Source organism: Sinocyclocheilus anshuiensis, unplaced genomic scaffold (genome assembly GCF_001515605.1).
Source record: "Sinocyclocheilus anshuiensis isolate Anshui unplaced genomic scaffold, SAMN03320099.WGS_v1.1 scaffold348, whole genome shotgun sequence".
Classification (NCBI taxonomy): domain Eukaryota; kingdom Metazoa; phylum Chordata; class Actinopteri; order Cypriniformes; family Cyprinidae; genus Sinocyclocheilus; species Sinocyclocheilus anshuiensis.
Genome location: NW_015555762.1, coordinates 1377178 through 1391991, shown reverse-complemented (window position 1 = coordinate 1391991; position 14814 = coordinate 1377178). Strand labels below are relative to the sequence as shown.

The 14814-nt window shown below is 34.4% G+C and overlaps 1 protein-coding gene across 4 annotated transcripts in view; it reads right to left on the bottom strand.

Moving 5' to 3' along the window:
• Positions 1–14814, bottom strand: part of LOC107674007 (E3 ubiquitin-protein ligase HECW2-like) — a 57502-nt gene that overhangs the window by 19960 nt on the left and 22728 nt on the right. For all 4 annotated transcript variants that reach the window (XR_001632466.1, XM_016467863.1, XM_016467865.1 and 1 more), the window contains exons 3-9: positions 14087–14639; positions 7132–7239; positions 5874–5968; positions 3158–3233; positions 1995–2164; positions 1328–1470; positions 931–1031 (exon numbers count right to left, since the gene is read on the bottom strand). Coding sequence is in view for 3 of the 4 variants with exons in the window: in XM_016467863.1 (XP_016323349.1) it covers positions 931–1031; positions 1328–1470; positions 1995–2164; positions 3158–3233; positions 5874–5968; positions 7132–7239; positions 14087–14420 (1027 nt within the window). In the remaining variant the exon portion in view is untranslated. The remainder of the gene's footprint in view (positions 1–930; positions 1032–1327; positions 1471–1994; positions 2165–3157; positions 3234–5873; positions 5969–7131; positions 7240–14086; positions 14640–14814) is intronic.

The following is a 14814-nucleotide window of genomic DNA, read 5'->3' as shown; positions in this document are numbered from 1 at the left end:
ACGGTGTGTGTGTGTTCACTGCTGTGTGTGTGCACTTTGGATGGGATAAATGCAGAGCATTAATTCCTAATTCCTGATAATTCATATTTATCAAAGAACCCTGAAAAGGGATCTTGTGAGGCATGACACAAAGGGGACCCAATAAACGCCCCTTAAATTAATAAATATATATATTGATCAAGTAATATACTTCATTAGCTAACTGTAGGCTGTTTATAGTTTACAAGAATTACATTTACATTTGTGTTTTACAACAAATTTAAACATGGCTCATCAAATCAGATTTTAGAATCAGAAATAGTGGAAATTGGCAAGGATGTAACTGTAAAAACTGTAAAATGTTAAAGGTTAAATTGTTGAAAAAGAGTTTAGGGACAGACAGAAATAGGGGAAAAAATAGTTTCAAGTCATAAAAAAGTAAAAACTCCACTTTTGAAAATACTGCTACACCACCATTTTTTTTGAAAGACATTAAAAAAGATGATGCATTACATTGATCAAAAGTGACAATAAAGACATTTGTAATTTTACAAAATATATAGACAGTTACAACCAATTTCAATTTCAAATACATAATATTCATTCCAAAAAAATATTTTTTCAACTGTTTTCAACTAATAAATGTTTCTTGAGCAGCAAAACCAGCATATTAGAATGATTTCTGAAGGATCATGTGAGTAATGATGCTGAAAATTCAGCTTTGCATCACAGAATTAAATTACATTTAATAAAATATATTAAAATAGAAAATAGTTAATTTAAATAGTATTAATATTTCACAACATTTCCATTCGTACTGTATTTTTAATCAAACAAATGCTGCCCTGGTGAGCATAAGAGGCTTCTTTCAAAATCATTTAAAAAAATATATACCAACCCCAAACTTTTGAGTGATATTGAATGTATAAATAAATATACTGTAATCTGTACCTTCATGTCCATTGGAGGTGATCTCCACCCTGAAGTGAAGCTGTCCACTCACATGTTCTGTCGGCAGACGACGACAAAGCGTGTAGCTCACATGTTGATCCCTTTTTTCCAAAAAAAAAAATAAAATAAAAAAATCACACTGCATAAATGTATATTATCTGTAATAAGCATCTGTATAAATAAGTTTATACAAATGTATTGTACCAAATACAGTATCTACTTCATAGGATGCAAAAATCTATTTTTATATTTACCTCTTAAATTATTACAAAAGTTATGTTTACATAAACATCTGTGGACAAAAATGAACTGTAAGAGACTCGGAGGATATAACTCTGTTAATAAAAGCTCATACATAATAGATCCTCACAGCTATATTTCAATAGTGAATACTGACCCGGCTGTATGTCTCTCCAGCAGTCTCTGCACTGGCATTGTCAGCTGACCTAAAAAGCGTTTGATGATTGGGCGACTTTTTGCAAATTTGTCCTTGACCTCAATTTCCAAAACGTCCGTCATCAGAGCAACAAAAGTGTACTTCTGCAGGCCAGGGGAAAAGAAAAGTAGTATGAAAATGAAGGTTTACAGTTATGTTTTTATGCAGGGGAAGTAAAATAATAATCAATCTTACAGTATATTCAATCTTATATAAGATAACAAAACTTTACTCTTATTTACTTTAAATATACCTTTTGGAAATGTACCATGGTAGAATTCTTAAAAATACACCTGAAGTACCTTGTAAATACATTGATATGTTTATCATTTAGTACCATTCACTGTGTTTTTATAATAAAGAAAAATGTTTACATTTAGGAGATGTTACCAACTTATAGTGCAGTAATTTCTAGAGAAAGGGCACTGTGCTCAAGGGCACTATGCTTTTACTGAAAACTTCTTGTTTCAGAGTCACCCCTACTTGGTTACATCCCATTAACTTCTCAGCTCCTCACAGTGGACTGACAGCAGGGACGTCACCCTGCAGCATCCAGAGGTTAAGCGCTGAAGAAGTGAACACAAACAGCACACCTCATTATCCATGATTACATATGAATATGAATTACCTCTCCGTGCCACACAGGGTTAGTGGTGTTGGATATGATGGAGGCTCGTCTCTCCTGGCCGTGGTGAGTGAATGTAGGGAAGCCGTTCCTCTTGCCTGGCTGAATGCTCATCTTCAGATAGGGGTCCGGATTAAAAAACATGCCCTTCTTCAGACCCTGAGCACTGATATCTGCAAAAAACACACACACACACACAATGTGAGCTAGCAGCATCAAGAAATTATCTATCTATCTATCTATCTAAGCTGAACTCCCTCCCGACCTTGCCCCCCCTCCCCTCTTTTGCCCCACGCACCACTGAACTCTGACGGACTCTCCCACTCCCCCCTCCCAAATACACACACACAGTCACTTTAAATCAGTCTAAATAAGCTCTTTTTGCACTACAAATCATTATATCTGCACTGTTGTTTACTTCACTGGTTTGCACTCTATCTGCCATGTGCCGTGTGCTGCTTTATATATATTTTTTTATATATTTTTTTACATTTTACCTTATTTGTATATTTGTATAGTTGTATTTTATACTTAATCTGTATATCTGTATTTATGTTCTACTGTTAGTGTTATCTGTATGCACCAAGGGTCTGAGAGTAACGCAATTTCAATTCTCTGTGTGTATGTGCTGTACATGTGGAAGAATTGACAATAAAGCAGACTTGAACTTGAACTTGAACTTGAACTATCTATCTATCTATCTATCTGCACTAGCAGCTCACTGCCACAAGAGGGCAGATATATAGAGGAGTTTTAATTAAGAAGACAACACATCACTTTATGTCAGATTGTATATTTCGTTAGAATGAGATGCATTTCAAATCATTGTAAAATTAGTCTTGAAAATTAAAATCATTAAGTCAAATTAACTATATTACTTGGTGCATGAATTGTTTTTTGATACTAAAAAATATTATTATTATTATTTACATGCAATGCATCCATTATTGCAGTGTTATAAACAGCAATATACTGTTTGGAGTTGTGCATTGCAATGATTTTACCATGGTTAATGAAGGTTTGGATTGTAAAAAAAAAAAAAAAAGAATCACAGTACTGCCTCTCAAATGGCTTTTAGCTTACAGAATTCATATATGTAAAAAAAGAAATTCTCAGTGTCTTTTACTAAAATGAGAATAGGTGTAGTAAATATCATCCGTTCTTACCTGACAGAGTAAAGCTGACCAATTTCCTGCAGTGTTCGGTGACCGACTGTCCATCCACCTGCCCCTCTGCCCCGACCTGTATAACACACAATTACACATTATGATATAGAGAAACAGAGCAGTGAGATTTTATTTTCAGTGAGATATTAATAATTACAGTTTTTCTATATATTTTTTTTTATTATTTTTATATTTTCTGTTTTCATTTTAATTTTAGCTTGAGCAATTTTGTTGTGTTTGCTTGTGTTTTTTATGTCTTTTTTCTTTCAGTTTAACTTTTAGTTATTTTAGTACATCCAGTTAACCTAATTGAAAACCACAAATGTTGCTATGGCAAGTTTTTTTTTAAATAATATATTAATACTGTATAATACTTTATTGATTAGTTAATTTGTATTTTATTTAAAGTAATATATATATATATATATACATACTGTGTGTGTATGTGTGTGTGTGTGTGTATACATATATATATATATATATATATATATATATAGTTAGTTTTCTGTTTGGAGTTTATAATGCCAAAAGAAAGCAAGCCAGACCTGGATTAATATCTGAAATCATCTTCTGCCAAAATATCACAGAGCTGAACTGATTACAATAAAACTGTGATCTTGAAGGAGAGCCCATTTATTTAATAGTTATTCACTATACTCACATATGTATTCAATATTTCTTCCATATATTTATTCATTTTAATATATTTTACAGCTGCGTTTTGGTTGAAACTATGATTATCATGTTAAATTTTAGAGAGGTTCAGGAACCTGGTCGTGAATAATTCAATGATGTTATAATGTTCCTGCTCATTAACGTGACAGTGTGTGATTTATGATTACAGACAGCCACAGAGCCCCAACATGACGACTTCTGAATAATGGTGAGACTGAGACATTATAATTTCCATATGTTAAGCCAATGCACATTTAACTCACATTAAATGGGTGTGTATTCGCTCAAAACGTGTTCTGCATCAATCCACATCATACAAAGTAGCAAGCAGCAACAGTAATTTATTCAAAACGTCATTTTCAAAATACAAGTTCAGAATTCAGATATAAGAAAATATCTCCATCCCATTTGTAATCCTGTTCCATTTGCCTGAGGAATCACAGATAGTTTTAGCACATCTCAGATCACAGTCACATGATCTGACGTATTCATTCTCTTTTCAATAGCACAAAGATAAGTTCAGTGATGCTCTGCGAGTGAATCGGTCCGTTAACTCTAGGGGTTCGAGTTCAGGCTCATGTCACAGAGGGTGGAATGTGCCCTTTGCACTAGTTCTGTGACATCGTGTCGGCAGCCCGGCGCTAAGCATATCAAAGAGCGCTCTCTACTTCCTGTGCATTCCCTGCATGCCTGTGAACATGATACTTCTCAAACTCCAGCGTCTGATAATGGAGCTTGCAGACACACAGGCAGAGAAAGACTAAGAAACACACGCAGGTGGAGACGATGTGAAAATGTGAAATATATCTACTGATTTTGTCGGTTCGAAGCATTGTAAAATAACCTATATGCACAAACATCAAATGTATTTTATATTAATGCAATAAGTTCATTTGTTGCTTAAGAACCATAAACAGTCATAAAAATACTGGTTGGACTAATTAAGTATATTTCCTGGAATTTAATTACACTACCTTTTTTTTTTTTGAAAGATATGAATATTAAATTGATTAAAAGTGACAGTCAAGCCATTTGTAATATTACAAATATTTCCATTTCAAATAAATGCTGTTCTTTTGAGCTTTCTAACTATCAAAGAATCCTCAAAAATGGATCACAGCATCTACAAACATATTAAGCAGCACAAGTGTTTTCAACACTGATGATAATAATTCATATTTTTGAGCAGGAAATCAGCATATTAAAATGATTTCTGAACGATCACTGAAGGACACTGAAGACTGGAGTAATGATGCTGAAAATTCAGCTTTGATCACAGGAATAAATTACATTTTAAAACATATTAAAGTAGAAAACTATTATTTTCAATTGTAATCATATTTCACAATTTTACTATTTTTGCTGCATTTTTGAATCAAATAAATGCAGCCTTGGTGAGCAGAAAATACTTTTTTCAAAAACATTAAAAAATCTTTTGAACTCTAGAGCAATTCAATCAACAAATTCTATTTAAAATACAAAATATATAAAATTTTAAATATGCATTGTTTGTTGTTACATTAAACTACATTTTTAAACATCTATTTATTAGTCAATATAAAAATGATTTATTTACATTTGTATTTTTTTAATGAATAAATTGTCAGTGGAGCACCAGGTCCTCGATACTTTATGTGCTACAACTCTAAAATAAATCTAATTTTGTCCCTTTTTGTTATTTATAAAAAAAAATAATATAATGTAAATATAACAAATATGATTTGAACCTTGGCTCCCCAAGTAAGCACCACAGCTAGAGTGTTGGAACATGTCCATTAACCCCGAGGCCACAGCTCTGACATATAAAACAACTAAAAAAGGGGTTAAAAAGGGGGACAAATCTACTGTTATGAAAACGTAACATTATGCCATTTCGATGAGTAATGCTTTCATGTGCTTCTCTCAAGTTCATGTGACAAATTCACTTTTAAAAGATATTCTGAGTGAAAGCATAATTCAAAGAGTGCCTGATCAACAGGAGCATTTCACAGCTCAACAACTCAACTAACACTTTTAAATCCAAAAGTCAACACAGACTTACTGTAACTCCAGGGTTCTTGACAGTGATGCAGGGTGTTATGGCCCTCAACGCTCCACTCACTCCATGGTAATATTTGAAACAGATTTTGGTCTCAGCTGAGAAATATAAATATAAGATCATGTTTCTCAAATATTTGAAATATAAACAACACATATCTCCATTATTATTCTCATATAATAACATACTTTTATCATTGTTTCAGTGTCAGGCAGCATGTTCATAGACCATCTAATCCATAATGGACACAAAAATGCCAAGAGCTTTCTCAAAAGGCAAGCTGTAATCTGATTGGCTGGCTTTATGTAATTCCCAGGAATCAATGTGCACAGGATTTATCAGTCTGCTGAGAAATAAAATGGTGTTTTCAAATTCTTAGGCTGCTACACTGAAGAAAATAATGGTATAGAAACTATTTTCACTCAGAAATTGCTTGAAAATCTTATAAATATTTACAAATAAATGGCATGGAACACATTGAATTGAATGTAAAAAAAAATGTAAGCAGAAAACCTAAAGTAGTATTCGCTTGTAAAAAAAAATGACAGTGTACAGTGTAGCATTCAAACATTATTTTTTACATAATGTATAGAGGCAGATTTATCTCAAATTAATACTCAGGCAAAACTCTACATATCTACACAACTGGTCAAAAGTTTGGGGTATTTTTGAAAGAAGCTTCTTATTGTCATCAAGGCTGCAATTATTTTATCAAAAATACAATAAAAACTGTAATATTGTGAAATATTATTGTAATTTAAAAATAAATAATATATACATTTTATTATAAATATATTATACATTTTATTATAAATTATATAATAAATGTATATATATAATTAATATATAAAATTATATATATATACACACTGTATATATATATATAAATGTAATTTATTCCTGTGATGCAAAGCTGAATTTTCAGCATCATTACAGTCTTCAGTGTCACATGATCCTTCAGAAATCATTCTAATATGCTGATTTGCTGCTCAAGAAACATTTCTTATTATTAATCAACATTGAAAACATTTGTGCTGCCTAATATTTTGTGGAAAACCATGATATTTTCTTTCTTTCTTTATGTGCTGATTTAATATGCTGATTTGATAATCAAGAACATTATATTCATTACTAACTCCAAACTTTTGAACGGTAGTGTTCCAAACATTTGATCCCAACAACCTTGCAAGCACTGTCAAATCCGAACAGAAGCCCTGCTTCTTGAAAAAGAAAGTGCATATTTGTCAAAGCTCTCACTTACGCTCCATGAAGTACGGTCCGGCCTCCAGCCTCCAGAAGATCTGCCCTCTCTGAGTGCCGTTCACCCCTCGGTTCTTCGAATCCCAAACGTTCGCGGGACACGTCTCATCTGTGTCGGCACAATATTTGTCTTATACATACAGTAAATAAATGACTAAGACGAAAGGCCTCCACCAGGAGTCAATAGATCTCATTATAAATGTGTGGCTGTGAAACAACATAGGGTTGGCCACACCTCAGGCCTATTCTCTCAAGGGCTTAAAGCCTTTTCTAAGGGTCTTGAGAACAAACAAATGGTAAAGTGTTTGTCCTGAAGGTAAGGGACCACGTTCCTAGTTGATGTTTCCTGTTCCTTAACTCCTCAACTCAACATGCCCCTGATCAAACAATCCTCTTACCTGCTCCCATCTGTTTGGCTCTCTCAAAAATCCTACTCCATAAAGAGAACAGTAATATAGCTCAATATAATCATGCATGCATAATAAATAGAAGCACAAATGCACCATAAAATAACTATATACTGTACACACACTGACAATTCTAGATTTAGTATTGATGTTATGCATGAATCAGCATTTGCAACTCATTTTAGAATTAATATTATTAACACTACTGTATAGAGCTATTATTAATACGATATGTGACTCTGGACCACAAAACCAGTCATAAGGGTCAATTTTTGGAAATTGAGATTTATACACGCTGAATAAATAAGCTTTCTACTGATGTATGGTTTGTTAGGAAAGGACAATATTTGGCCGAGATACAACTATTTGAAAATCTGGAATCTGAGGGTGCAAAAAAATCAAAATATTGAGAAAATCGTCTTTAAAGTTGTCCAGATGAATTCTTAGCAATGCATATTACTAATCAAAAATTCAGTTTTGATATATTTACAGTAGGAAATTTACAAAATATCTTTATGGAAAATTATCTTTACTTAATGTCCTAATGATTATTGGCATAAAAGAAAAATCAATAATTTTGACTCATACAATGTATTTTTGGCTATTGCTACAAATATACCCCAGCGACTTAAGACTGGTTTTGTGCTCCAGGGTCACATATATATTGTTAATAATAACAATTAATATGTTAATAATAGTGTTAATATTAATTATACAATATATCTATATATGTATATCTGTCGATATAGCTATGAATAATAATAAAATATAATTAATAATAATAATAATACAAAAATATAGTGTATAAAAGTGTAATATATTTATATATGAACTCAACATATACAATCTAGCTTTTTTAAATACAGAGAATTATAAAAAAAATATATTAAGTTTAATCAGACTTGGGACAATGTATATTGATTAAGCTCGACTACAAGTAGAGCATCTAGTGGCAAAGTATAAAGAGGGCACTAATGAATTTATTGGCAGTGATTCAAAACAGACAGGACGTATTGTGGGTGAACTGAGTCCATGAGCACATTAGCTTCAATTTCCAATCTGAGCCTGTATAATCAATACAGCCACAAAACCCAGAGACCCAATGACCCACTGCTGATTATCTATCTCTCTGTGACACAATCTTTTTCTCCTTTCCGCCCTCTAATTCTGGACAAACAGTATCTGAACAAAAGAGTGAATAACATCTAATGACAAAACTCCCAATTAAGCAATTTGTCCACATGAGGGAGAATTAGGCCTTATTAGGACAAGTAGCAAAAATGTGATGACTCAAATATTCTCCAATTTTTGTAATTAATAAAATAAAATAAACACATGAAATCTGATTTTTAGCTAATTTGATTCTTATCCCCATTATATGTGGTTTGAAACTGGATTAAAATAAATATTTTTGGAAAAGTGATTCAGATTTGATTTCAAGTGGTTTATTCAGGATGTGGCATGCTTTTAAAGTCCCCATGAAATCAAAATTAAAGTTTTTTGAGTGTTTTTTGAACATTAAAGCATGTCAACATATTCTGTTACACCAAATACACAAAATAATGATCTTTAAAAAAGCATCATATGACCCCTTTAACAACAGATATACACAATATACCAGACAGAAATCTCAGTCTGAACAAATAGATCTGATTTTAGCACTTGCAAAATGACAGTCCAGACAGTAAATCCTAAAGATAGGATTTGAAAAGCAAATCAGAATTGGGGTTGTGAAAAAAAAAAAATTGAAGTGTGAAAAAAAAGCTTCAAGACATGCTATATACACTAAATAAACAATTTGACGTTCACATTTAAGAACCTTCTCGAAAATTATTATAATAATAAAAGTGCATGTATGTCTCAATTTTAGTTTTCTAACTCCAAGCTATATATCTAATGCAGTCAAGGTTAAATATAGTCTAATGTAAGACTTTAGTGAGATGTGAAAATCCTTCTATGCATTCAGGAAAAAAAAAAAAAAACTAGCAAGTAGCACAATATGATCCAGAATCCATTTCCACATAGATCCATGTCTATATAATTGTTGGTAGCCATTGACTTCCATAGTATTTTTTCCACACTATGAACAAGAACCAGACATCAGAAGTGAGTTTGCTCTGAAGAACGGTTTACAGCCCGTTTCTCTCTAGGTGTGACGGCAGCCAGTGATCAGTAATTAAGGGACACTCTTCATTCTGTCAGACCCTCAGTAAATAGACCAGCCTTGTCTACTGTGATCTACAGCAGCTCATCTGAAACTCTATCACAGTGCTGACACTGGGCCTCTGTTACTGAACGTCTACAAGAAGCCACAATTCACCCAACCGTGTCACATGACTCACGTAAAAATCAATCATCTCTGACTCCAGCGCAGCGGTGCCTTGCATCATCCAGCTTCCCGGAAAAACCAGCTAAATGCCTTACTGTAAAATCAGGACATATTCTGAGCACACGATCAAAAATAAGACAAATAAACAAATTTAAAGCAGATTAATTAAATGTTTCATATGTTAAATGTAATTTGACATACACAGCTGTCTGTGACTCTTGTTTGTCAATAATGTTAAAAAGACTTTCTTAACTGCAAATTCATTTATGGGTATCTTGAAACATTGTTTCACCCCAAAATAGAAAGGATATTTTTAACGTAAGAAATAATACATATATGGATACATATTTTAGATGTTTTTGACACCATTATGATTTTTTTCCCCTTGTGACATTATTCGCATGATAATTAAGCACATTTTGCCTTCAAGTAATCATTAACGTAATGGGTAAAGATGTTTTATGTTGGAGGTTTTTTGCAATCCCTATTATTCTTTAAAAAAATAATAAAGGACAAAAAAGGACATATTGGCAAATATTACCATGATAATGATATGATATTACTTTAGATTTATTTGATCATTTATTTATTTCTTTTTCTTTTTTAGTAATGTGAAGATGATGTGCTTAATTTGTCATGACAATAATGTCATAATGCAAAAAATGGTAATAGCCATAAAACAGGATTTAATTTCCTTATGGAAAATATAATTTTATACTTCTTTCATTTCACTTTGGGCTGAGATATAACAAAGTATGCTGTTGTTATAGGTTTTGTGATGAGTTAAATCTTTTCACAAAAATTAATGAATACATTAAAATGTAATGCAGTACATCTGAAGAGGATATATTAGTTTTTACTCACCCTCAGGCCATCCAAATGTAGATGAGTTTTTTTTTTTCTTCATCTGAACAGATTTGGTCAAATTTAGCATTACATCATTTGCTCACCAATGGATCCTCTGCAGTGAATGGGTGCCGTCAGAATGAGAAACAATCACAAAAAAAGTTTTTGCTTGTAAACTGTGCATATGTTTCTCCTGATTCAGACTGTATGACTTTTTCATTGGGGGAAGTGTTATTATGGATTATCGACTCATATTTTGGTCAGAATCAACAGTTAAAACATCTTAATGATGGATTTGGTTTTTTCAAACATGCAGCCTTTTGCTTCACATGGACTGCAGTCGTGTGGATTACTTGTGGATTATTGTGACGTTTCTATCAGCAGTTTTCTGGTCTCATTCTGATGGCACCCATTCAATGCAGAGGATCAACTGGTGAGCAAGTGACGTAATGATACATTTCTCCAAATCTATTCAAAGGAAGAAGCAACCTCATCTACATTTTGATGTCCTGAGGGTGAGTACATTTTCAGAAAATCTTTGCATTTTTGGGTGAACTATTCCTTTAAGCCAGTTGTTCTTTTTGTGTGTAACACAGGTCATAAATCAGGACCTGGTCACTCCCATGGGGAAAATAGGGCTGTGAATGAAACTCCAGAGGCTCTGAGCGGATCGATGGCTGGCACAATCCCTCAGCGGAGGCCTTTCTCTGGGACAGACCACAGAGGAATTCCCCAGTCCTGATCGATGGCCCCATGAAGCCGGCTATAGTAGTGTGAGGGATCGGCTTTCACTGACCATGACTGTCAAACAGATCCTGAACCCTGCGCTCATACTACTGTACATAACACAGATTACAGCAAGAATGAGAATAAAATCTTGTTTACTGACACTTGTACTATATATAATATACTTTATATTTGAGAAAAACAAGCAAGTTTTTGTCAACTATTCATGAAATCTTATACAAACAATATTTTTACTATGCCTGAATAATACATGAGCAATGACTGCATACTGTTGTGGGTGCTTGAGCGGTTTTATGATAATAACATTCAGGTAGGACTCAGGTCCCTTCAAAATACTTTTCAACTGATTTATCATTTGCAAAATGAAAGACAGATCACAGAAAAGCAATAGCACACCGTGATGCACAATTCTAGGTATCATTACTATTGAATGCACTACTAAATTCCCACTTCCAAGAAGCTAAATCTATAGAGATTGTATTTCTGAAGCCTTGATCAAGCTTGATTTGATTCAAGCTAATGCTTTACTTTAGCTGAGAAAATTCTATAAAGTATCATTTTTCTTTCTATGCACATGTTGGAAGTTAGCTTCCAACATTGTTTACTGTTGTTAGCAATTTAAAGGCACTAGACCCAGAAAGACTGTTCACAAAATTAATTTTAAAATGTATTTTCTAAAGAAAATTTTGATGCCAAATGGATTACCCCATCACACAATACTATTAATGAATTAGTTGTGTCCTCTTTTGGAAGGCCAAACAAAGTTGTTTCGCTTTCACAGCGTCTCCATGACATGGCGGCGGCAACAATACTACAGCGAGAATAAAAGTTACGCCTTCTTTCTTTGCGTGAACATTTGGACGGCGTTATGCAAATCTTCCCACACAGTGACGTAGACATGTGGGGGCATGTTTAAACGAGGCATTTTAGGAGGGCGTGGACGAGTCTTAACTTTTATAAAGAATATCTCTTTGGGTTTGAGACTTTAGTCTTTGCAATTTTAGGGATCAAATCTATGCACGAACAGCTTGTAACACTCCGAAGAGAAAGGAAAACTTGAAATTGCATCATATGACCCCTTTAAAAAGCTAAATATCACTACACTATACAGAGGAAATAGGAAGAAATATCAAACACAACAGCATGTCCCACTTTACCTGCAATTACTCTAAATGACAGTAGAATATTGTCTCTGAACATAACAAATGTGTGTATAATTCACTGCAAGTCAGTGAATGGTTAATTGTATTGCAGTTGCTCTTATAGTCTGTATCTAGGGATACTGGTGGGTTGAGTTTGTTCATGGTTGGTTGGTGTCTCGTGGGACACATTTTGCTCATCCTCCCACCTCTCCTCTACAAATCAAAACTACGGCAGTTATGGGCTCTCAAAGCCATCAGAAATAGTGCTGAGTAACTAGATTCAACCATCAGCGCAAGTGCGGAGGAGAGGACGAGATAAAACGTAGCTAATGACACGATGAAATTAAGCCAGAGTCAGCAGTTCATCTGTTTTCATTTGCTCATTCACTTGCAGTCACTTGCTTCATCAACATATTAAACCCACACAGTAGGTCACAGTTGGGCTGGGCGGTATAACAGTATTTACTGTGCATAGAAATGTCTGGTTTACATTACTTTGCTGATTATAATGGGAGTGATTTAGTTTAGATGTAGCATGTTGCATATCTAATATTCAGTGTGGACACAGTGTTCACTTTTAAAAATAGTCTTATTTTTAGTTGGTGCCCGTTATATTTTGGTTTAAGTCCAATCAAATGATAAAAAACACCTTTCACACACCATTATATATATCTGTCAAAACTTGATTAAATGATGAATAAATTATGGATAAATCTGCAAAACAACAGTAAAACTCCAAAGCTATAATCTAAGATCATCTAGAGAAGAGACTATGTCCTTTTTCAACATTCAAACCAATGTTGGGGATGAGTAATGTGCAATTTTTTTAGAGAAAAAATACTTTAAAAAAGAAAGAAAGAAACATAAAATCAAAACTGCCAAATTTAACTGCCTTGGTGCTTAGTTTCACTCAGAATTACTTCCGATTATGCAAGTAAAGTGTGTTGCTAACAACATTTCTGTTGACTTCAAAATATACACAACTGTATATCTTGTAGTCATTTTGGCCTATGCAGAGTACATGACATCTTGACAAGTTGTCAAAAAAAAAAAGAAGACAGAGTTACCAAAACTTTCTAAATTGCAATCACAATATCTACAGGCCACATTCTCTGCATGAAAAATCACTACTTTAAGAAGACAAACTCTTTGCCACCAAACGGAATTGCAATCTGCTTGCTTGAGCATCCTTAATTAACAACATTAGCTCAACCAAATCTTTGACCAGAACTACCTGTTTGTCCAAAACGGGTCCAAAGGAAGTTTTTATTATTTTCTCCAATTCTGTTAGCGCCACAGAAATTATGCATTGTGCCATTATAAAAAGACCTGCAGGTTGTGTTTCCATTACTAAAGTGAAAGAACTGGTGATACAGTGATAAAAAAAAACACAAAACTAAGTAACAGTAAGTAAATATAAGTTTACCTTCCACTTAAAGGAATTACTTTCAATAGAGAGTTTTCCCACACCCCAAAACATCTTACCAATGTGGTACAGCCCAATCCAGTCAGTGGCATCCACCTCCTCCTTAATGTCCCAAGAGATGACCAGGTTTTGCCCTCGCCCAAGCGTGAACTGGTACGTAGAGGCCGTTAAGGAGGAACGGCTATCTGATGTCACCAGGTCCGTGTCACTGTTGGCCCGCTGCAGGCCCATCGGTTCGGGAGCTCCTCCTCTAGAGCTCCCCCCATTTCCAGAGCCACCCCGCGCTGAAAGGCTGCGGAGGTTTTCTGGGCTCAGCGTGTAGCGCATGTGCGGGCTGCGCCTCCGCACCACCAGGAGATGTTCACGGGCCGTGGTGGTAGTACCAGTGGCCATGGTGACTTGGGGGGGGGGAACGGGGAGGGAGGACTGCCGTGGCCAGCGAGGGGCGAATGGTGGAGGTCGGGATGAGATGGAGGTAAGAAATAGGTGCCAAACGGCCAAAAAAAGGGGGGAAAGGGGTTGGGATTTGGGTTCAGGACCAATAAGCGCCAACAAGCCCTAGTCGGCGGAAGGTTTCTCCTTCCATAAGTTCACTGGAAGTGGTGGTGTCATCTGAAATGATAAGTATATATACTTGATTCCGAAATCTTGGGTTTATGATGTCTACGTATCTTAAACACAACTATTCCAGAAGACTGAAAGTTTGCTGTGCCTCCAAAACCCGCCTCAAAGAGCATCTAATCCCAGCCAGATCTCTCAAAGCTTCATTTTTAAAGTCATTGATGTC